The sequence below is a fragment of the Natrix helvetica genome (genome assembly GCF_964273705.1).
Source record: "Natrix helvetica genome assembly, chromosome: 13".
Lineage (NCBI taxonomy): Eukaryota > Metazoa > Chordata > Lepidosauria > Squamata > Natricidae > Natrix > Natrix helvetica.
The window spans coordinates 5,839,334-5,862,216 of NC_138557.1; the positions used below are offsets into that span (position 1 = coordinate 5,839,334).

General features: G+C 44.7%; 2 protein-coding genes across 6 annotated transcripts in view; one reads left to right on the forward strand and one right to left on the reverse strand.

The window, feature by feature from the left end:
- LYRM1 (LYR motif containing 1) lies at window positions 1-8,915 on the reverse strand. 3 transcript variants are annotated; one of them, XM_081965734.1, is made up of 4 exons: window positions 5,567-5,588; window positions 3,968-4,126; window positions 1,718-1,810; window positions 1-481 (listed from the first exon to the last, which is right to left on the reverse strand). In XM_081965734.1, exons 1-4 carry the CDS (start codon window positions 5,570-5,572, stop codon window positions 365-367), a joined length of 375 nt encoding a protein of 124 aa, XP_081821860.1. In that variant the 5' UTR covers window positions 5,573-5,588; the 3' UTR covers window positions 1-364. The 3 variants fall into 3 exon arrangements, with proteins under 3 accessions (XP_081821860.1, XP_081821862.1, XP_081821861.1); XM_081965736.1 differs by lacking the exon at window positions 5,567-5,588 and adding an exon at window positions 8,776-8,915 and having other exon boundaries at window positions 7-481; XM_081965735.1 differs by lacking the exon at window positions 5,567-5,588 and adding an exon at window positions 8,776-8,905 and having other exon boundaries at window positions 7-481; window positions 3,968-4,168.
- The window catches only part of DCUN1D3 (defective in cullin neddylation 1 domain containing 3), a 20,738-nt gene continuing 6,765 nt past the window's right edge, over window positions 8,911-22,883 (forward strand). The window contains exons 1-2 of one of the 3 annotated variants that reach the window (XM_081965721.1): window positions 8,911-9,015; window positions 9,434-9,494. The gene's annotated coding sequence lies outside the window, so the exon portion shown is untranslated. Of the gene's footprint in view, window positions 9,016-9,075; window positions 9,163-9,258; window positions 9,354-9,433; window positions 9,495-22,883 lie in introns of those variants that run through there. The other 2 variants (XM_081965723.1, XM_081965722.1) reach the window with 2 other exon arrangements.

A 22,883-nucleotide genomic window follows, 5' to 3' on the forward strand; every position in this document is an offset into this window, starting at 1 on the left:
TTGGGGGTGGGGCGAGTTGTAACTTTGAAAAAGAGTTCGGTCATTAAGTAGGGAGACTGTAGGAAAATCAATAACACCTGAGGAGATGTGCCCAGGTGGAACATAAGATTGATCAGACCTTGGATTTTTTAAAAATCATTTTTATTTATTTATTTCCCCCACAATGCTTCTTTCTTTTCACACAAGGCAGATTTAGCTCCTTCTTCTCATCTCTCTTTGGGATCAAGTGGATTCCCGACCTTTGGGGAGGGGAAAAAAAAATCACCCGGTGGTAACAGTACCAATTTCATTTTCACCCGTAGTCATGCCAAGGGCATCAGTCCGGTAGTCTGAAGACGGTATCGACCTCTGGCTGGATCAGGGGCTATGAAATTTCATCGTGAGATTTCAAATAAATCGGTTTAGAGATTTTCCTTAGCTTTTCCTGGTGTCGAAATGCCCGGGCTTGTGGCTGAGCGAGGCCCATGGGTGGCAAATGAATCTGTACGGTCAGAAGAAAAGAAAACCTGTTTAAGAAAAGACTGAAAAACATCCAGGCCTTATTCAGATACCATGATTAATCATTCATCGCTCTGGTTTTTTTTTTTCCTCCAATGAAACTTTCATTTTAAACAAGAAGGTAAAAGCGAAAGCAAAGTAACAGGACAGTAAAGAAAGGAAAAAGAAAAATAATAATGATGGAAAAAGCGAGGTAGCAAGAGCAAGAGCACTTAAGACTTATACACCGCTTCACAGTGCTTTTACAGCCCTCTCTAAGCGGTTTATGGAGTCAGCATTATTGCCCCCAACAATCTTGGTCCTCATTTTACCACCTCGGAAGGATGGAAGGCTGAGTCAACCTTGAGCCGGTCAGGATCAAACTCCTGGCAGTGGGCAGACTTGTTAAAATGGTGGCACCTTGGTCAGATTGCAGTACTGAAGCTAATTCTGCTGACTGCCCACTGCCAGCAGTTCAATCCTGACCGGCTCAAAGTTGACTCAGCCTTCCTTCCTTTCTGAGGTGGGTAAAATGAGGACCAAGATTGTTGGGGGCAAATAGGCTGACTTGCATCCATTTTGAGGACCTGTGAGTTGCGCCTTTTTTGGCCACAGTTAATCACTTCCATTAAGTGAATCATGCGGTCGTTAAGTGAGTGACCTTGTCAAAAGCCAGCTGGCAAAGCAACAAATGGTGGTCTCCTGATCCCAGGGCACTGCAACCAACTGCATACACGCTGGTGGCCACGTGCCTGGTTTTTTTCATCACGGGACTGTTGGGATACTGCAATGGTCATAAATGCGAGGACCGGTCACTTTTCTAAGTACCATGGTGACTTCGAACGGTTACTAAAGGAAGGGTTGCAAAAATCAAGGACTGACAGTATCTCTGCAAACTATTGCCAAGGCAGAATCTCGGGCCACAGGTGGAATTCAGCCAGTTCTGACCAGTTCTGGTGAACCAGTAGCGGAAATTTTGAGTAGTTCAGAGAACAACAAATACCACCTCTGGCTGGCCGCGCCCCCATCTATCCTCTGCCTCTTGAGTCCCAGCTGATCGGCTGGGTCTTCTTCTGTTGCCCTTGCACAGGGGAACGGAGCTGGGGATTTTACAGTATCCTTGCCCTGCCATGCCCACCAAGCCACGCCCGCAGAACCGGTAGTAAAAAAAAATTGAATCCCATCACTGCTCCGGACTGAGAATTAATAGATTCCTATCAAAGAGCTGATTCCTACTTACAGGCCTTGGATACGGGTTGTGATAATGAAGTCCCAGCTCTATCCTTGCCTTGCACTCTTCCACACACTGTTTAATCAGCTCAGGATCTGTTAGCTGGTCTTGCAAACAGTACAGAAAAAAGAAAAGGAAAGTTAGAACAGAAAGTGCAGAGGTTCTAAAGAACAAACAGGTAAGTTAACACCCCCCCCCCAAATTACCTTGCAAATTCCACCCCCCGTCCCCCAAAGACGTTCAAAGGAAAGACCTTGATCTTCCTGGAAGGATGGATGGATGGACAGAAGGAAGGGAGAGGGAGGAAGAATATTGATAGTGAATGAGAGAGAGAGGAAGGAAGAAGGAAGGAAGGATATTGATAGTGAAAGAGAAGGAAGGGAGGAAGGAAGGAAAGAGAAGGAGAAAGAATGAGTAAATGAGGGGAAAGGAAGGGAGGGAAGGAGGAAGAATATTGATAGTGAAAGAAAAGAAGGAAGGGAAGAGACAAAGGAAGGAAAAAGAAGGAGAAAGAATAATGAGAGTGAATGAGAGGAAAAGAAGGGAGGGAGGGAGGGTGGAAGAATATTGATAGTGAAAGAGAGGAAGGGCGGGAGGGAGGAAGGAAGGAGGGAATGGAAGGAGAAATAATGAGTAAATGAGAGGGGAGGGAGGGAGGAAGAATATTGATAATGAAAGAGAGGAAGGGAGGGAGGGAGAGGGGAAGGAGAGGGAGGAAGAATATCAATAGTGAATGAGAAAGCCAGAAGGAAGGAAAGAACGAAGGAAGGAAGGAAGGAAGGAAAAGAAAGCTAGCTAGCTACAAATAACTTCTGCCTTAATCAGACATAAACCCTTTTCCAATGGTGATCTTCACAGTCTTTTGCTAAATTTATTGAGAAGACAACAGTGGCGAAGGACGTTAAAGAATTCCGGCCACTGAACTATTTCCTACCTGCAACCGATCTACCTCCAATTACATAAAGATGGAACCTTCCCTCATATCTTTCTTGCTGCCTTTTTTTTTCTTTTGACCCTGCAAAGTTGGAAGGTCTTTTCAGTGATAACCCAGGAGCTGATGGCTGATAGTTTATCACCCTCTTTTCTTTGACTCTTGATGGGTCTGAGACGATGGCCTTCAGCGCGCCATATATAAGCTTACTGTGGCTTAGTGCAATGTTTGAGCCACGCAAGGAGGCAGGGCGGTGGATATTTAGGGCTTTGGAGGTTAAAACCAGCCCTTTGCATCGTGCTGGGGTTAGTCACCAACGCAGCCACCAGAGTCTGACGTGACCTGATCCTTCAAATATGTGGCCGTTGATATTCTCGCTGCCACTGTCTGGGCAACTGAATGGAGCTAGCAGAGTGTTTGAATGGCCGGATGCCCTTTTTGACGCCAATACGGAGTTTTGTTCAGCAGATATATTCTCATTGTGCCCAGAGAGACAAATATCCGCCTCTAGCAATAGCACTTAGACTTATATGCCACTTTACAGCCCTCTCTAAGCAGTTTATAGTGTCAGCCTATTGCCCCCCCCCCAAATCTGAGTCCTCATTTACAATACAATACAATACAATACAATAGTAGAGTTGGAAGGGACCTTGGAGGTCTTCTAGTCCAACCCCCTGCCTAGGCAGGAAACCCTATACCGTTTCAGACAAATAGCTATCCAACATCTTCTTAAAGACTTCCAGTGTTGGGGCATTCACAACTTCTGGAGGCAAGCTGTTCCACTGATTAATTGTTCTCACTGTTAATCAGTGGAACAGCTTGCCTCCAGAAGTTGTGAATGCCGACCTCGGAAGGATAGGAGGCTGAGTCAACCATGAATCAGTCAGGATCGAACTCCTGGCAGTGGGCAGAGTCAGCTTGAAATTCTGTATTCTAACCACTGTGCCACCAAGGCTTCCTTCCTTCCGTCCCAAGCAATAGCAGATTTATATACCGCTTTACAGTGCTTTTACAGCCCTCTCTAAGCAGTTTAGAGAGTCAGCCTCTTAACCCAACAATCTGGGTCCTCATTTTACCCACCTCGGAAGGATGGAAGGCTGAGTCAAACTGGAGCCTGGTGAGATTGGAACTGGTAAATTGCAGGCAGCCGGCAGTCAGCAGAAGCAGCCTGCAGTACTGCACTCTACCCGCTGCGCCACCACGGCTCTACCTAGGATCGAACTCACAGCCTCCTGATTCACGACTCCTTCTCACCTCCCTGGATGCCCACCCCAAATCCCACTGATTAAAAAAAAAACTAAACCCCTCCAGATCAAATGCTAACTCACAGCTCGATTCTTACGGAACAAGGTTTTCGCTTCGCTGATAATGTACTGTTTTTCTTTCTCCGTCTCTTTCATCTGTCCAGTTGCCGACCGCCACGTTTTGGCTATTTGGAATATTTTGCGGTAAAGGCCAAGGACTTCTTGACGAGCGACTGGTGTCATCTGGAGAAAGGAGAGAGGACGTTCCTGGGTGAGCGTTTGGGGCTGTGAAAAAACAAAAAGGCTTTCAAACAGATGGATATTTTCACGTTTTGCTCAATCAGTTTTCAAATATGTCTCTTGGCTCCATCCGCGAACCTGGAAAGAACTGGCAAAAATGGGAGGGGAAACACACACCCCTCCACCCCGGAAAACTATAATTATCTGCCAAATGTTGGATAATAGCTACTTTTACATGTGCTAGATTGAAGGCAAGAAAATACCCGGCTGATATCAGCACACGTGAAAATATGCCCAGTTCTTCCTTAAAGATAAATGTGCCACAAGAATCAAAAGCACGATGTTGAGAAATGGGACAACAAAAAAGGGGGGAAAAACCCAATTACAATAAACACAGAAAAGGGTGGCAAGATCTTGTTCGATGCCAATGCTTAAATGTTCTTTCCGCTTGCACCCAAGACGCGGCGTGTCCAAACTAGCACGGACGCACGCAGAAAGCAAGCCTCACGCGAAAATGCTGGACAAGTCCATCTTTTTTTTTCTTTCCCGACGAACAAAAGCAACGTCTGTTGTCCAGGACGGCTGAGCTTTGCCACAGCAAAGCACCCTTGTTAAACGAAATATTGTGGTTTCGTTGTTCATGATTTCAGTTCTGCACCCGAGGAGGACAATGCTCTCTTTTTTAGCGTTCTCAAGGAGAATGATTGATGGCCTGTTCGGGAAGGGTTGGCAAAGTTTTCACTGGGTCATATGCTAAAGCATGTTTTAACACTGGCTTAGTAAATAAATTGCATTTGGCTCAAGACACAGAAGAGGGATCGATCTGTCTGTCTCTCTACTTCTCTATCATCTTCTACACCCTTCTCTCTCTTTCTCTCATTCTTCTCTCTTTCTATATCTATGTATCAGGTCAGTCTGCCCATCTATCTGTCTTTCTATCATATTTATAAACATATTTATATTTATATGTGTAATGAGTTATTAAGCTAAGGCCACTAAAGTACATTCTCATTCTCTCTCTCGTTCTTCTCTCTTTCTATATCTATGTATCAGACAGGGCAGTTTGCCTCTCTGTCTGTCTATCATATTTATATGTGTAATGCGTTATTAAGCTAAGGCCAATAAAGCAGATTCACACTCTCTCTCTCTTCTCTTTCTCTCTCTCTTTCTTCTCTCTTTCTATATCTATGTATCAGACAGGGCAGTTTGCCTGTCTATCTGTCTATCATTTTTATAATCATATTTATATGTGTAATGTGTAATTAAGCTAAGGCCAATAAAGCACATTCACATTCTCTCTCTCTTTCTTTATCTATGTATCAGATAGGGCAGTTTGTCTGTCTATCTGTCTTTATATCATATTTATAATCATATTTATATGTGTAATAAGTTATTAAGCTAAGGCCAATAAAGCACACTATAGTTTATTGTTAAAAAACCAACCAGCATTGGGAGTTTTGTTCTTTTAACAATGGATGAACTGCAAACGCAGTTCTCCCAGCAATCCTAATAAGGAAAAAAATAACATATATTGTACCTTTTCCTGCAAAAAGCATCTTAAAGTCAGAGGAGACATCTAAGCTGGGTTTAACAAAGAGAGCCTTCCCCACCACCAAGGATCTCTTGATCCCTCCTAAATCCTGCACAGAATTACACTGTCAAGCTGGCAGAGGAATTAACCAGGTGCCCAATCTTCGTGTCTGCTTAACTGACTCCGTTGGAAAATGCAAGGCCATTTTGTTGTCTTCGGAACTAAATTATAATGTTTAGCTAAAGTAATGACCCTCAATTGTTTTACAGCTGGGAAAGGTGACAGATGGTTGTGTGTGTGTGCCTGTGTGTTTTTAATGGGGTGGTGCGTTTAGATTCAGATTCATCCCTAAAAACAAAAGGGCATCTAGTCAAGGCAGTGGTTTTCCCAGTTGCAATGGATGGCTGTGAAGGTTGGACCATAAGAAAGGCTGAGCGCCAAAGAATGGAGGCCTTTGAACTCTGGTGCTGGAGAAGATGCCTGCACTGAGTCCCTTGGACTGCAAGGTGATCGAACCGGTGAGACGCTCACTGTAGGGTACCGAATGGAATCTCCCATATCTGTCCATTGTGTTCAGCGGTTCGAATCTCACTCGTGTAAATATGTTTTGGCAGTGGTAACTTCAAATTCTACTTGAAAAGTACGTTTGAATTTGCTCAGCCATTACCCACCTTACTAAGGATAGCTATATCATTTTGCATCAGTTTAAATGGATTTCCCCAGTTTCAGGACCCTAAAATCTTCTCTTGAAACTTCCGAGTTTCCTCTTTTAGCCAACCAAATTGCCCTCATCTGTCGAGGCAAAGAGATGCCCCAAAATACACCACTCAACATTAAAAACAAAACAAAAACCCATTTCTTATTCATCTTTCGGCTTACAAGCCAGCTTTAGAGGAAATCTCTAGGTCTAGGTTTTCACTTCCTTTTTTCTTTACACAAATAAAGTTTTTTTTTGGGGGGGGGGGTGAAAAAAAGCCCCAGGGCAATTCCAAATTGCTGTAAGGTGAGATATTTGGACTGGGTTTCTCTTAAAGAAACAAAACCGTTTACATCCAATGCCCCATTATGGGATACTAAAAACAAACAAAGACTGGATTTGCAACCGCCTCCAACAATAAAATTCATGATGTGCTGATGGATTTATGATGTCGCCAAATAAAGAACGATGAGTAAAACTGAGCAATTTGTCTCCAGAGGGGTTTTTACCCCCCCCCCTCGTGGAGTTCATGTTTTGTGATTTTGTGCTCCGTTCCTTCCTGCTACCTACTGCTTTGATTGAGGGCAACTGAACTATACAACTATTGGTGGTTTGTGGGTTGCAGTCAGAAAACCACACCAAGCAATAGAATTCTTTGAATGTGGGTTGTTTCTTCAAAGTCTAGACCATCTTTTGAGGCAAACACGTGGGTGGGCTCTTGAATGCAATGCCTTTCAAACTCCTGGGTCTAAATAGCTGCTTTTGTATAATTTCATTAAGGCATTGATTAACATGGTGTCTGTCTATGAATGACTGGCTGCTGCCAATCAGCATCTGGTAGCAGCTTGGAAGATTAATAAACTTCATTATATGCTTGTAGCATCTCATACTCTGCAGTTTTGGTTCCACAATGGACATATTTTCTTGGAAAAAAAAATAAAAGAACAAACTTGAAAAAGGGGGCAAATCTGAAGGAGAGTCGTATGGATAAAAAAATGTTTATGTTTATAACTTTGTTTTACAAAGGAAAATTCAAGAGCCAAGCAAATCAAAAATGTATATTTGAATAAAGGTTTGTACACTTATTTTTAAAAGGAAACTCAATGCCTGTGTTTTTCCTATGAATGTGAAATACTGTGCATTAAACAGTACCAATGGGAGAAATTAAATGTGCCAAATAAAGGAAATCAGTGAGTTTTTGAAAAATACTATCTAAAGGGCAGGTTTTTTCGAAAGAAAGAGTTGGCTTTTATAATCAAGGACATATGGTCACTATACCATATGTGATGAATTGGGTCTCTTCCTACAATGACAGTTGCCATTATTTGGGTGGGAGGGCGCAGAATATACAAATTTTGTTTTACATAGAACCTGTATCTTATTTTATGACAAAATAAAACCTGTTTAATTTACCAGGGATTTAGATTCGACCTTCAGCAGTCTGAAGCCCCACCTCTTAGCCTTCAGGTCTCATCCCTGCAATGAGGCCCCACTCCCAGCTCTAAAGCTCCTCCTTCAGGATGAGAAGCAAAGCACCTGTCTGTCTGTCTGTCCATCCATCCCTATCATCTGTCTGTCTGTCCATCCATCTCTATCATCTGTTTCTGTCTGTCCGTCCATCCATCTCTATCATCTGTCTCTGTCCATCCATCTCTATCATCTCTCTCTCTCTGTCCATCCATCCATGTCTATCATCTGTCTCTGTCTGTCTGTCCATCCATTCATCTCTATCCTCTGTCTCTTTCTGCCAATCCATCCATCTCTATCATCTCTCTCTCTGTCCATCCATGTCTATCATCTGTCTGTCCATCCATCCATCCATCCATCTCTATCATCTGTCTCTGTCTGTCCATCCATCTATCCATCCATCCATATCATCTGTCTGTCTGTCCATCCATTCATCTCTATCATCTGTCTCTTTCTGCCAATCCATCCATCTCTATCATCTGTCTGTCTGTCTGCCTATCTACCCATCCATCCATCCACCCACCTACCTACCTACTAAAATAAAATAGAATATTATTGCTAAGGAAACTCGTGAATGCTTCCAGGTGGGGCACACACCATCAATGAGTCCTAGTTTGGTTCAGGTTTCATTGACAGCACTGACGCCATCTTGTCACCCTGTTAGCGCCCCCTATGGGAGAGGGCAAAAAAACCAACGCATGCGCTGGTTCTCTCTGATGGTCCCACTTAAGAGCCGTGTGGGCGATACCAATGTAGATGCGGGGGTGGGAGGGTCACCTGTACCGTGCCTCCTCTTTTCGCGATGTTCTCTTCGTCTTTGGCAACACACGCTCCTCTCTCCTCCCCTCTCCGGATTCACCTGCACTTTTGCTCCCAACACCCACCCACCCATATGGGACCCAGAGGGTATAGTTCACCCCCCTCGCCCCCCCAACATAAATATTCGCCCTCACTCACCTCCACAGGCGACGAAAACGAGGGGGGAGGGGAAGAGCGTCCCCCAAACCCGGCCCTCAAAGCGCCCTTACGCTGCGCGCGGCGTCAAGCGCGCGTGGATGCGCGTCCTACGTCACCGCGCCGCCAGCTGACTCCCTCCCTCCCTCCCTCCGCGAAGGCCCCACCCCCCGGAAGTGATGCAGGAGGCTGAGCCCGAGTGGGCGCTCTGGTCGCTGAGGAGAGCTGGTGGCGGAGAGGAGGGTAAGCGAATTGGACCCTCTCTCTTCCCGTCCGGCTCTCGGGGTTGGGCCAACCGAATGCCCCGTTCGCCACCATTCCCCCCTCCCCTCCCTTCTTCCCTCTCTCTCTCTCTCCCCTCAGCAACGGCCACCTTTCTGGGAGGAGGAGGTGGGGGGGGGGTCCTTTGGGAAGCCCCCAGCTGAGAGGAGGAGGGGGGAGGGGGCTCTTTTGGGGAAGGGGGGGAAAGGTTCCTTCTGAGGGGAGGGGTGTTTTTTTTTGAGGGAGCAGAAGAGACCTTGGGGGGGAACCTCCCCCCTCCCCAAGGACATGGAGGGGACCCCCACCCAACGGTGAGGCATGTGAGTATCCCCCCCTCAGAAGACCCAGGAATTGGGGAGGGGGCTTTCCTCCCCTTCCTCACCATGGGCTCTCTTTGCAGACCCTCCTGACCCTCCTGGGGCTCGTGATGGCTTCGTGGCTGTCTGGAAAGGACCGCTGAGGTGAGTTCTGTGGGGGTTGGGAGGGGTCCTTGGCCGTTTGGGGGGTGGGAGAGAGAGAGAGAGACCCTCTTGCGGTCATGTTGCCCTTGCTCTGTGTTTCTGCCGCTCCCCCCCCCCCCCCCGCCTCTGGGAGAGGTAAGTGCCCAAGGCCGAGGCGGTTGGCTTTAGGCCAGCGCTGGACTTTCTAGGGCCATCCTGGGAGCGGTTCCAGCCCATCATCATAAGCAGAGACGGCGTCCCGTTCAGCCTGCTTTGAAAACCGGGTTATGGGATTCTGCCTTTTGCTGCCTTAATCCATCGAGTGACCAGATGGCTCTCAGTCACACTGGGAGTTAAAAAGTGTCTGACTACCTTATATCTCTCTCTATGTTAAATTATCTATCATCTATCTATCTATCTATCTATCATCTATCTATCTATCTATCTATCTATCTATCTATCTATCTATCTATCTATCATCTATCATCTCTCCCTGCATATATCCTTCTCTGTTTATCTCAATCTGTCTATATCTGTCATCTATCATCTTTATCTGTCATCTATCTATCTCGTCTTATCATCTATCTGTTTATCTATGTCTGTCTCTATATCAAAGTCTATCTATCTATTTATCTATTTTATTTTATTTTCTCTCTCACTCTCCATATCTCTCTCAGTCTCTATCTTCGCTCTCTCTGTACATATCTATCTCAATCAATCTATATCTGTCATCTATCTTTATCTATCACCTATCTATCTATCTATCTATTATCTATCTATATCGTCTGTCTATCATCTATCTATGTCTGTCTGTCTCTATATGTCTGTCTGTCTTCTGTCTGTCTGTCTTCTGTCTGTCTGTCTATCTATCTATCTATCTATCTATCTATTAATGTAATCTATTTTATTTCTGTCTCTCTACATATCATTCTCAGTCTATATCCATCCATCCATCCATCCATCCATCCATCCATCCATCCATCCATCCATCTATCTATCTATTAATCTAATCTATTTTATTTCTCTGTCTCTCTTTCTGTCTGTACATATCTCTCTCAGTCTATCTCAATCTGTCTATATCTAATCGATCATCTATATCTGTCTCTTCTATCTATCTATCATCTATCTATCTATCTATCTATCTATCTATCTATCTATCTATCATCTACTTTGGTGCATTGTGCAAATGAAATTGGGGAGTTATAAGTAGGTTGTGCATGTGTATTTATATCCCAGCCTGGCTTTAGGGTTTGGGAGTGGGAGGGATTGGAAGCAAAGGGGGCATCAGCGGGATAAGAATCACCTCATTGTCACAAACAGATTGCATCCTGGTGAGACTTGAGCTGACTGTGCCTGCCTTCCTTGGAAGGGCGGGGACTGGTTAACCTGGTTGATCCTCAGGGACTTTTGAGGATTGCTGAATCCTCTGGGGAACTAGAGAGTGATCCCAACAACATCCTGGTCTCGTTGTGGCACTTTTGAGCTGAGAAGAGTTGTTGAAGTTTTCACTCTGGAGAGCTGTTTCTGGTGAGCCCAGATTGAAGGCAAATGAATTGACGGATGACTTAAGGCACAGAAGTATGAATTTTGCAACACATCTGACTGGGCACAGATCAAGTTCCACTTATGTATAGCTCTGATGCCAGCAATGAGAATTTATTTCTCCATTATTGTTGTGTCTTAAGTGAACTGCCCAGCAGAACTTTCTCAACTACCGGAGAGATAAATTTGAGGCAGAACTGACTAAATTAATAGGTTTGGGAAGACCTTGGCCTACAAAATCCCTTGTATGTGCTTTAAATTAGGGCCTGTTGAATTATGGAGGTGCCACCTGGTCAGACTTTATGAAATCCCTTTGAATTATATTATTATGGCCTCAGGAAGTAGATGATACTTGATGCTTTTTTAGACTTTTGTCCTTAGTTGCTCTAATTTGATAGATCTCAGGAAGGGCTAGTAGCTGCACATCATCTTGGAACAAATTTGTTTGGGAGAGGGCTTCCCTGGATCTTGAAATTTCTGGTAATTATCACTAAGTTGCACGTTTTGGTCATACAAACTAGATAAGAGGGTGGCCTTTGAACTGCTGGGAATTTCTTAGAAATAAATTGGACTTGAAAGAAATTAATTATCCAGATCTCCTGGCCTGGATGTAACGGTATAAAAGCGCTAGTTATTCTGAGCGGTGGCTTCGCCGTGGGAAAAGTGGGGGGATTCCTTGGTGGTATTTACCACTATTGATCATGGGATATTGCTGGAGCGCTGGAGCTTAATGAGCTAATTATTTTTAAAAGTTCTGTGTTACAGTAGCTTCAATTCTTTAGGGAATTGTAGTGGAAAATTTCTGCTCGACTTCATGATCACGTTGTAAAAAAAAACCCCGCTAGTGTTGTTTTTGTCTTATTCTTCTATGTCTGTGTTGGAAATGACAAAACAGCAGCCCTTAAAGCAGCGATCCTCAACTTTTTTGGTACCAGAGACCAGTTTCGTGGAAGACAGTTTTTCCACAGACTGGGGTGGAAGGGAAGGGAAGAGCTCACAATTTGTGCACACACAGTTTTGCTTGCCTACCATTCACCTCCAGTTGTGCAGCCTGGCTCGGTCCTGGCTGAGGAATTTTGGGAGTTGAAGTCCACACGCCTTAAAAGTGGCCAAGGTTGTAGACCCCTGCATTAAAGTACTAGACAGTCTTTCTGTACATCATAGGTTAGTCTGTAAAATCCTTCATGGCTGAATGTCTGGAGATTCTCAGTCATCCAGGTCATGGTTGTCTTCAACCACGGGAGAGAAAAGCATCTTTGTGGGACTTTTGTGGCTTAGCACCCGAATACTGAAAAGGTTGCCTTTCTCAATGGCAGCTAGCCTGGGCACCAAGATCAGCTGGGGAGGCCCCTTGCTTATGGCCCCACGGATAGGTTCAGTCCACAGTGTGATGGCTGGAGTAGGTAGGGCCTGTGTAATTCTTTTCTAAAATGGGAGGGATGACCTAGAAGAAGAGTTAATCATAAAAACTTTGAAGGGGGAAGAAAGGTAAATCTCATTTCTCCCTCCTTACAGCCCCTATATAGCTGGACTTCAACGCCCATCATCCTTAGCCAGCAGGGCTATGGTGGCTGGGAAATAATGGGGATCTTACAAGGTCTAGAGGGACGCGGTAGCTCAGTGGCTAAGACTCTGAGCTTGTCCATCAGAATGGTCGGCAGTTTGGCAGTTTGAATCCCTAGCACTGTGTAACGGAGTGAGCTCCCGTGACTTGTCCCAGCTTCTGCCAACCTAGCAGTTCGAAAGCACGTAAAAAATGCAAGTAGAAAAACAGGGACCACCTTTGGTGGGAAGGGAATAGCGTTCCGTGCAACTTCGGTGTGGAGTCATGCCGGCCACATGACTACGGAGACGTCTTCGGACAGCGCTGCCTCTTCGGCTTTGAAACGGAGATGAGCACCGCCCCCTAGAGTCGGGAACGACTAGCACATATGTGCGAGGGGAACCTTTATCTTTAGAGCAGCCATTTAATATACGATGTTGATGATGATAATCATGATGTTATGCGTTCAGTTGCGTCCGACTCTTGGCAATGTTATGGGCCAGGTCTCCACATCTTCCAATCTTGCCTTGTTTCTTTGAGTTGTTCTCTGTTCCGGCTGGTTTCCTTTAGGTAAAATGTAAAGAATGCTTTTCTTACTTGAGATCTGTCCCTTCCTTATGCATATATTGAATGGGGAGCTTGACAAGGACGTTTTTCCTTCTCATTCCCTACACAAGCATTTGTGAATATTGTACTCTTAACTCAACAAACAGAAAACAAGGAAATCCCAATTTTTGTTCTGGTGGAGAGACCACTAAGATTACCCACCCCCCACCCCCCCTGTCTCCGCTCTCCCTCTGGGTTATGCCTTTCTCTTCCTACCGGTCAAACCCCAGTTTCTTTCCCCCCGTCTTTTGAAAGCCAATTTAAGGGATGCCAGAAGAGCTTCCATATCCAAAGGCAGCATACTAGCATTGACTATTATTTGTATCCTACAGTTCATTACGAGGAGCAGATGTTGCATCAGGGGTACCTTTAATTTGAATAAGCAAGGCTGTTGCTGTTGTGGCCTTGAGGATCGCTCCATTCAGGGAGGAAGGAGAACAGTGGCCTTCCAGATGTTGCTAGACAACCTGTTTTGCCATTTTAAATGGGGCTTTGGGATGTTGGAGTTCAGCAGGATCTAGGAACTGGGACTCCCCACCCCTGGCAGCTGCTATGCTCATGTTTTAAGCATTGTTGTGGATACGATGGGAAAACAAATTGGGAATTCCCTCTCCATGCTCTTCTGGGTAAATAGCATGATCTATCATTACAGGTAGTCCTCAACTTACGATTATTATCGCGCTCAAATGTTTTGTTGCTAAGTGAGACAGTTACCACATTTTACGACCTTTCTTGCCACAGTTGTTATGTGAATTGCAGTTGATCCATTAATAAGCCGGTTGTTAAGTGAGTCTGGCTTCCCTGTGGAGTTTGCTCATCAGAAGGTCGCAAAAGGGGGGGATCACTGCCACCATCATAAATACGAGTCAGTCGCCAAGCAGCCAGATTTTTATCACAGTGCTGTAACAATCGCGTGAAAAACCGTCGTGTCACTTTTTCCAGTGCCGTTGTATCTTTGAACCGTCACTAAACGAGCTGTTGTAAGTCAAAGACGGCCTGTATAGAGCCTGCAGCCTTTGGATCGATTCATAGGATAACTGGTGAAAATCTCTGGCTTCTCTTTCCCCCCACCCCACCCGTTTTTTTCCAGAATTCTCTGGAAAAACATGCAAATCAGATGCAACATTCCAACAGTAGCTTGCTTTTCCAGTCATTATTTATATTCTCTTCCTATCTGAAGGGTGTGGAAGCCACATTTAAAATAAAAAAGAAAGAAAGCACAACACCCTGCCCCCAAGAGGCCCTGGTGTTGATGGGAGTAATGAGTTCAGAGGTGTTTTTGTGCAGTGATTGTTTTGTTTTGTGCAGTGGCTTGCTCACTCTCTATACAACACAATTGTTTGCGAAATCCTGGCTTTTTAGTTTGAAAGTTAGGGCCAGGCTGAGTCCAGTGGTCTTTCCCAGAACGTTCTCCATTTAAACTTCCAATTTCCAGACGTCCTTCGTCAGCAATTGAGTTTAAAACATGCTTGGGATAAACACACGTCCATCATTCGGAATAAAAAAATAAAAAATCTCAAAGGCCAGGCTTGATGGATCACAGGGGCATTTTTTTTTTATGCCATCAGTTTTCCATGTTCCGAAATATCTTCCACTCCATTTCCGTTTGTTCTTTTTAAGCCACAAAACCTATTGGAACCATACCTAAGAATTTCCTTTGACCATGAAGTTATCAAATACACCCAATCCTTGGGAGGGGAAAAAAAAGTACGAGATGATTAGTTGAAAAAACAATTTTGGGACGTTCTAAAAACAACATTGTGAAGTCTTTGGTGCAAGTTAATTTCTGGTGGCAGAGAAGTTTTCTTTTAATGTGAAACGGGCAACAATTGCAGCAAGCGTTGGTTAAGCAAATATTAATGGAAAGATATTTTCTTCTGCAGCTGGCATTGTGGGGGAAAAAAAAACAATATTTGCACTCTTTGGGTAGTTTTGCTGAAACAATGGATGCTCTGTCTTTCCCAGTATGGCTCTGGACTCCAGTGGAGGATTGTCCCTTAAATTCTTGAAATACACTTGCGAACCACAGATTTCCTCTGGGGAAAAAAAAAAAAATTCCTGGAAGCTTTCTGTTCTTTCTCCTTGATCCTTTAAAAGTCAGGCAGCTCCATCTGTCAGGAAGACCTAAGTACAGGTAGTCCTCTGGCTACAACTACAATCGAGCCCAAGATTTATGTCGCTAAGTGAAACATTTGCTCGGCGACTTTTGCCCCTTGCCACAGCTGTTAAGTGAATCATTGCATTTCTTAAAGCTAGCAACAGGGCTGTTAAGCGAAGTCCATGGGGGAGCTTGACAGAAGGTCGCAAAAGCGGATCTTATCACACACACACACAAACAACTACGGGACACTGTGACCGCCATAAAGATGAGTCAGTTGCCAGGACGCTTGGCAACTGACTTACGGCTGATCACAGCTGGAAGGGCATGCATGGAAGAGTTTGAATTATAGCATTCTAGAAAAAACGTGCACAGAATTGGAAGGGACCTTGGAGGTCTTCTAGTCCAACCTCCTGCTCAGGCAGGAAACCCTATAGCATTTCAGACAAATGGTTGTCTCATCCCTTCTTAAAAACCTCCGGCGATGGGGCACTGGCAACATATAGAGGGAAGCCATTCCACTGATTAACAGATCTGGGATTATAGACTAAAAGAATTGGGAGGTCTTGTAGTCCCATCCCCTGCTCAAGCAGGAAACTCTATACCCGGGATGGCGAACCTATGGCACGCGGAGCCATTTGTCAGGGCACGCCTCCTGAAGGTCCCTGAGGGCTCCGGAGGACTAAAAACAGCCCTACGAGCAAACCGGAAGTCACTTCCGGTTTGCTCATAGGGTCGTTTTTTGCCCTCCGGAGGCTTCAGGGAAGCATCCTGTAGGTCCCTGAAGTCTCCGGGGGCAGGGAGGCTGTTTTCACCCTCCCCAGGGTCCTATAAAGCCTCTGGAGCCTGGGGAGGGCGAAAAAAGCTTGCAAAAAAATGGGGGGGGAGTACCTGTCAAACGTGCATGCGCACTGAGGGGGATATCTCCCATTGCATTATGGGTGCGGCACGCCCGCGCACGACCCTCCCTGTGCTCCTCCCACTTATGGCCCGCGAGCCAGAAAAGGTTCGCCATCGCTGCTCTATACCATATCACTCAAATAGCTGTCGAATCTCTTCTTGAAAGCCTCCAGTGATGGAGCCCCCGCAACCTCTGGAGGCAAGTGGTTCCGCTGATTAATTCTTCTCACTGTCAGGAAATTTCTCCTTATCTCCAGGTTGCTTCTCTCCTTGATTAGTTTCCCTCCGTTGCTTCTTGCCCTGCCTTCCCGTGCCTTGGAGAACAGCTTGACTTCCTTTTCTTTGTGGCAACCCCTGAGATATTAAAACAGTCTTGGTCCTTCTTTTCTTTAAAGTAGAACAGACAAAGGCGCCAAAGGCCAAGAATGACATCCTGAGCTGCTTCTTTATGTCACCCCCTTCTGATCTGCCATGTTGAGATGTGGAGCAAGGAGAACCGAGGATGAAAAGCTTAATTGAGATTAATTTGGATGCAAATGGAATTAAATTGGATAGGTCCGACTTCTGGATTGACGCGTATCAACGATTCATTGAGTTAATAATAGAACTAGGGAGGAAAAGCACACAGTCCCTGTATGTGCGCTCTTTTGCAACATTATACAACAGAGATAAGGGCCAAACACTTGAGATCACAGAGCCATTGCTTTGTTTGGCTACGTTTTGATGAATCAAACCTAGCACGCAGGGATCCCCCATTGTTTTTAAGTCTTAATCTATAGTTTACACACCTCTTGTCAGGATTTATGCAGCAAGCTAAGCGAAAGCCAAGCGAATCCCATGATGTGGTTGCAGCCCAGAAACCAACAGCGGAGTTTTTATAGCGCTGTGCTAAAAGGTGTGCCCGATGCTTCCTTAAGCATTTTTGGAAGAGGCAAGTCTTCCAAAGCCAGCTGAAACCACAACATGCAAATTAACATCGCTGTTGGGCAAACGTTGCTTTGAAGGTGAAAAGCTACCTATAATTCTGCTCTTCTTTACAACAGGATAGAATTCTTCATTGGCCAACAACACTCATAGTAATAGGACACTAAAGCAAGCAACGTTTATCATAATAGAATACTAAAAGCATAAATCATGAGATACAGCAACAAAGTTAGTCATAAGAAGCTACGGACATAGAAGGACAGGTGAGAAGGATAATAAATAATATAGCCATACTAGGTGGTTTAAGGGTGGTGACTCAGTGGCTAAGATGCTGAGCTTGTCGATCAGAAAGGTCGCTGGTTTGAATCCCTAGTGCTGCATCATGGAGTGAGCTCCTGTTACTTGTCCCAGCTTCTGCCAACCTAGCAGTTCGAAAGCATGTAAAAAAATGAAAGTAGAAAAATAGGAACCACCTTTGGTGGGAAGGGAACAGCGTTCCGTGCGCCTTCGGCGTTTAGTCATGCCGGCCACATGACCACGGAGGCGTCTTCGGACAGCGCTGGCTCTTTGGCTTTGAAACGGAGATGAGCACCACCCCCTAGAGTCGGGAACGACTAGCACATATGTGCAAGGGGAACCTTTACTAGGTGGTTTGACATCCCAGGGCATAAACACTATTATGGGAATGAGTTGTTTATCAGAGTGATACAGCATGGGGGGGGGGGGGGGACTTACAACATTGTTTTAGAGAAGGGCCTTGGCTTCTCTGCATTTTCCATTTCGACATGGGCTCCAGCAATAATTTCTTTTTTTAAAAAAACATGACACTGAGCAGGCTTTTAAGAATGCAGTGGTAAACAATCTTATTATGACATTTAGTCTTGGCTCCAGATTTGGAGAACATTTGCGTTTAAACTTGGGTTATTGGTTTCCCTCTCGTGTTCCAGGACAAGTGTTGTAGATTTTCTGGAGAATGCGAACTAGAAAACTTTCCAGATTGTTTTGGGCATTTAAAAAAAAAAAAAACATCGTGCAGTCTGTCATGGTTAAGGATTGGGGCTGAATAAACACAAAATTTTTTAAAGTTTAACCTTAGAATGGTTTGATTGGTGTAGTGATTCATAATTTCATACAGGAAGTTATCATTCTTTGGCATTGTTAAAATACAGGAATCTCCTTTAGCGACTTCTGACAAGCAAAGTCATTGGGGAAGCCGGATTCATTTAACAATAGTTAAACCATCGTTCCCAGCATGAGGCTCTTCTCCAGGGAGTCCTTCTTCCCTCTCCTTAGGTGGCCAAAGGATTTGAGTTTCCTCTTCAGGATCTGGCCTTCTCAAGAGCAGTCAGGGTTGATCTCCTCTAGGACTGACCGGTTGGATCACCTTGCAGTCCAAGGGACTCAATGCAGGAGTCTTCTCCAGCACCAGAGTTCAAAGGCCTCCATTTTTTGGTGCTCAACCTTCCTTACGGTCCAACCTTCACAGCCACCCATTGCAATGGGGAAAAGCACAGCCTTGACTAGACACATCTTTGTTGGCAGAGTGTCTCTCTCCTTCCCATTGCATAGGTTGGATCTCGGTAAATAAGAAACAATTTATTGCTTATAAAAGATTTACCTTTAAGTCTTCAATTCTTGATTCGGGGTACAGCTCCATGCATGCAAAACTCCCCAACTTCAGCCAGGAAGGGAAAGGATTAGATTTGAGAGGTCTTATCCTTCCGTAAATGAATCCATCAGTTCACTCTTCCTTATGGTCCAACCTTCACAGCCATCCATTGCAACTGGGAAGCCCCCAGTTTTCATTTATACAATACAACAAAGAAGAGAGGTTGGATGAAATGGACAGATTATAATGGTCTTCGCTGCAGTTGGTGTAATAGAAATAGGGAAGTTTCTGAATTATCGTTGAGTTTTTTTGGTACTCTATTACTAAAAGCAGCTGTCTGCCCAATTCGTGTAGAAAACCCCATGTTGTACTTCTGCAGTGTTTGAATTGGGAAATTCCTCTCTTTCTGCACTGAAAAAAACTCATCCTGGTGCTTTTTTAAAAAAAAGGCATTTCAGACGTCTAACACTCTGCAAACTGGCTAGCCAAATCTTCCACTCTTAACGATTAAAAAAACTCTCAAACTTTACTCCTTTCGGATAACTGTGCAGCAATAATCCTGCTTTTCGTTTCCACCTCTTAGGCTGAATATATGTTTTAATGGTATCTTTTCTCTCTTTTTGAAAGGGGCCGATAGCAGAGTCTCTTTGTGGCTATCAGGCTCCTTGCTGTGTGTTAATTAGGTGCCCGTGGTAGCTTATTTCTTCCCATGATTAAAACCAATGGTAATTGCATAGTAACCCCTATCGGTTTCTGTCTTCAGCGGGGAGAGAGAGACAAAACCACAAGTGTCCATTTGTAACTGCACCGGGATGCTCTGGGGCTGAGATTGGAACACCTGTGGGATGTGATGGGCACTCTCGCGCACGGTCTTGATGGCCACTAAAGGTCCATGCCAACCCCATGAAGGCTGAAATGACGTTTGTCGTGTCCAGGGGTCTGCAATCCCCTTTTGTAACCTTCTGACAATGAAAAGTTAATGGGGAAGCCAGATTCACTTAACAACCGTATGACTACCCTAAGCACTGCACTGATTCACTTAATGACTGTGGCAAGAAAAGTTGTAAAATAGGGCAAAGCTCATGGAACAATTTGTTGTGGCCTGCCAGCGGCCAATTGAGCTGGCAGCAGATTCGGACAGTGAGGAGGTTGGGGAGGAACCTGGGCCAGTCCTGGAGTCTGGGGAAGGCTCTGATGAGGGCTCTGTGTCGGAGGCAGAGAAGGGGCCAGAGCCGTATGCCAGTTATCAGCTGCCTTCAGAGTCAGACATCAGTGAGGCAGAGGAACAGCTGGAGCCTGTTCCCAGTGTGCACATGCGCAGAGTTGCCAGACGAAGGGAAGAGCTAAAGAACAGGGGTCGACTTGGGAGTAAGGCCACAGGTGGAGGGTGAATGGCCCCTCCCAGAGGAAATAAAAGAGGAAGGAAGGGGGAGTGGAGTTTGCAGGAGTCAATTAGTTCGTGACTCTCTGAGACTCCTTGCCAAGTTCTGCAGATATCTATCTATCTATCTATCTATCTATCATCTATCTATCTATCTATCTATCTATCTATCTATCTATCTATCTATCTATCTATCTATCTATCTATCATCTATCTATCTATCTAATCTAATCTAATCTAATCTAATCTAATCTAATCTAATCTATCAAGTCTGTCTATCTAATCTATCTATCTATCTAAATGTTGAAGCCACAGAGAATGTTTTCCCCCGTCTTTGTCCGGAGTGATTTTTCAGATTTCTCACAACAATAAAGAGAATGAGGGTTTTAAAATCAGCTACTGAGCTTCCAGGCTGAACCGTGAACAGAGGTAGTCCTCAACTTACAACCACAATTAAGCCCAAAATGTATGTCGTTAAGTGAGAAACTTGGTTAAGTGAGTTTTGCCCCTTTTCACAACTTTTCTCGCCACATTTGTTAAGCGATTCACTGCAGTTGTTCAGGTAGTGACACAGTTGTTAAGTGAATCTGGCTTCCCCGTGGACTTTGCTTTTCGGAAGGTCGCAAAAGGGAGAGTCACGTGACCCCAGGACAGGAAGCATCATCTACAATCCAATGTACCTGGAGACTTCAGCTCCCAGGATTTCCCTCCATGACTGTGCTGGCTGTGGAATTCTTGGAACTGGAGTGCAAATATTTGGAGGGGGTCCTCCAATTAAGAAAGGCTTATTTTATGAACTATAAAATAATCTCTCTCCTGTGCCTTAATCTGGGTTCAATCACACCTTGCATTTATGCAGCAGGAAACCTGCAGAGATGCTGAAAATGATCACGGGGCAGTAAAAGTCAAACGCTTAACCAAACAAAACCTTAAAAATCCTCCGCTATGGAAACCCATTGTCTTTTTTTTACAGAGAGAAAGTAGCTGTATGGTCAACTAATTTTACTACCGTATTAGGAACTTCCACTTTAGCTTCAAGGCAAGGAAGTCTTCCTCCCCTTATTTCCCTGAAATCCTTTCAAGCCAACCCCTTTTATTTTGTTGCCAGAAGTTGCATGACATCCATTTGTGGTGTGAATTGAGTTTTTCCTTAAAAAAAAAAAAAGGCATCGTTCCTCTGCATTGTTGACAAGATTGTGCTTTTTGCAGTGGGTGCCACCAAGCAGATGGTCCCATCTGTTTCTCCATCTGAGTCTCCTGCAGTTGCTTAGGTTTTCTTCGTTTTGGCTAGGAAAAAAAGAAGGAGTGGGCGTTAAGGAAGGCTTGATTGGGATTAGATTGCTTCTTCTTTTTTGTCATATTACTGTTAATAGGAGTTGTTGAGTGGCTTGGTGGCCTAGTGGTGAAGATGCTCACTTCCTACTCAGGATGGTTGAGGGGTCACTCCTCGGTAGTGCAGATGTTTCTCTCTTAAAGTGCAGGAAAAAAAATTGCTGTGAACTTCATGTAGGCGTCAGGAAGGGCATCTGGCCAGTAAATGCTGAAGCTTGATCGAGTCATCCCAAATCTACAGGGCCGTAAAAAAAAATCCCTGTTAAATGTGAGTGTTGTTTATCTGATTTATAAAATATCAAGTCTCTTATGAAAAGGGTGTATTTTCTCAAGCAGGCTGTAGAAATGAGTAAGATTGAAATTATTTTAATAATAAACAGAGATGACGAGCAACAACATTGCACGATGTGATTGTATGGCTTGGATGTAGGGACTGAAAGGTGGAGTTATATTAAATATAACACTTAATATATACTTATATGTGTAAGTACAAATATACATATACGTACCAAAACAGACACAACAAAACATGCCCTTATTTAATCTCAGGCTAGTCAACATCAATCTGAAACTGAGTGTTACAATTATCTAAGAGATGAACCAGGATCAGAATTCAGTTGCTTGACATCTGACTCATATTTATGACATTTGCAGTGTCCCAGGGTCACGTGATCCGCTTTTGCGACCTTCTGACCCGCAAAGTCAATGAAGAAGCCAGATTCACTTAGCAACCGGGGTGACTAATTTAACAACGCATGCGCGCGCTGTGTGCATCCATGTGGACGCCGCTGCTTGGAACAGGATCCGGAACCCACCACTGACTCGCATGCACGCGTGTTCCAGTTTGGCCACTCGGTGCCGAAAAAGTTCTCCGTCAGTGCCCTTGTGTTACTCATCGTTAGTAGATGTAGAAATGAAAAAGCAATTAGACAGGCACCTCGGAGAGCAGGTGTGTAACTCTTTTACTCCCTCACCAAGGGACACAAGTGTTGTTATTCTTAACCGTGTTTGTCCCCCAGTTGCAACCTCAATTGTTTTTGCACTTCGTTAGTTCATACAGTGAAGGTGTGAGGACATAACACAACTAACCCATTTTTCACAGTTACAACCGTTCCTGTAACCCCCGTGGGTCATGCGATCAAAATTCAGAAGGTTGGCCAGCGGTTCATAGTTATGACCGTTGCTGTGTCCCGATCCCCTTTTGCAACCTTCTGACAAGCAAAGTCAGCGGGGAAACCCGGTTCGCTTCAGCCCCCCCACCCCCAGGTCACCGATTCGCTTAACAACCTGGGCGAGAAATGTCGCAAACCGGGAGGGAAAACCCGCTTTACAAACGTCTCACTTAGCAACAGAAACGTTGGGCTCCATTTTGGCCATACGTCGAGGACTACCGGTCACGCTGTTCAACGAATCAGCAACGTGGGAAAGATAAGGAAGGTACGAAGGAGCGAACCCAAAGGCTGTGGAGGTTTTTG

Excerpts from the sequence above, each read along its gene's own strand:
- LYRM1 (XM_081965734.1), bottom strand. Across the intron at positions 1,811-3,967 it reads TGTTCCGTAAGAATCGAGCT|CTAACAGATCCTGAGCTGAT; the intron begins GTGAGTTAGCAT and ends TTGCAAGACCAG. Across the intron at positions 482-1,717 it reads ACAACCCGTATCCAAGGCCT|ATTCATTTGCCACCCATGGG; the intron begins GTAAGTAGGAAT and ends CTGACCGTACAG.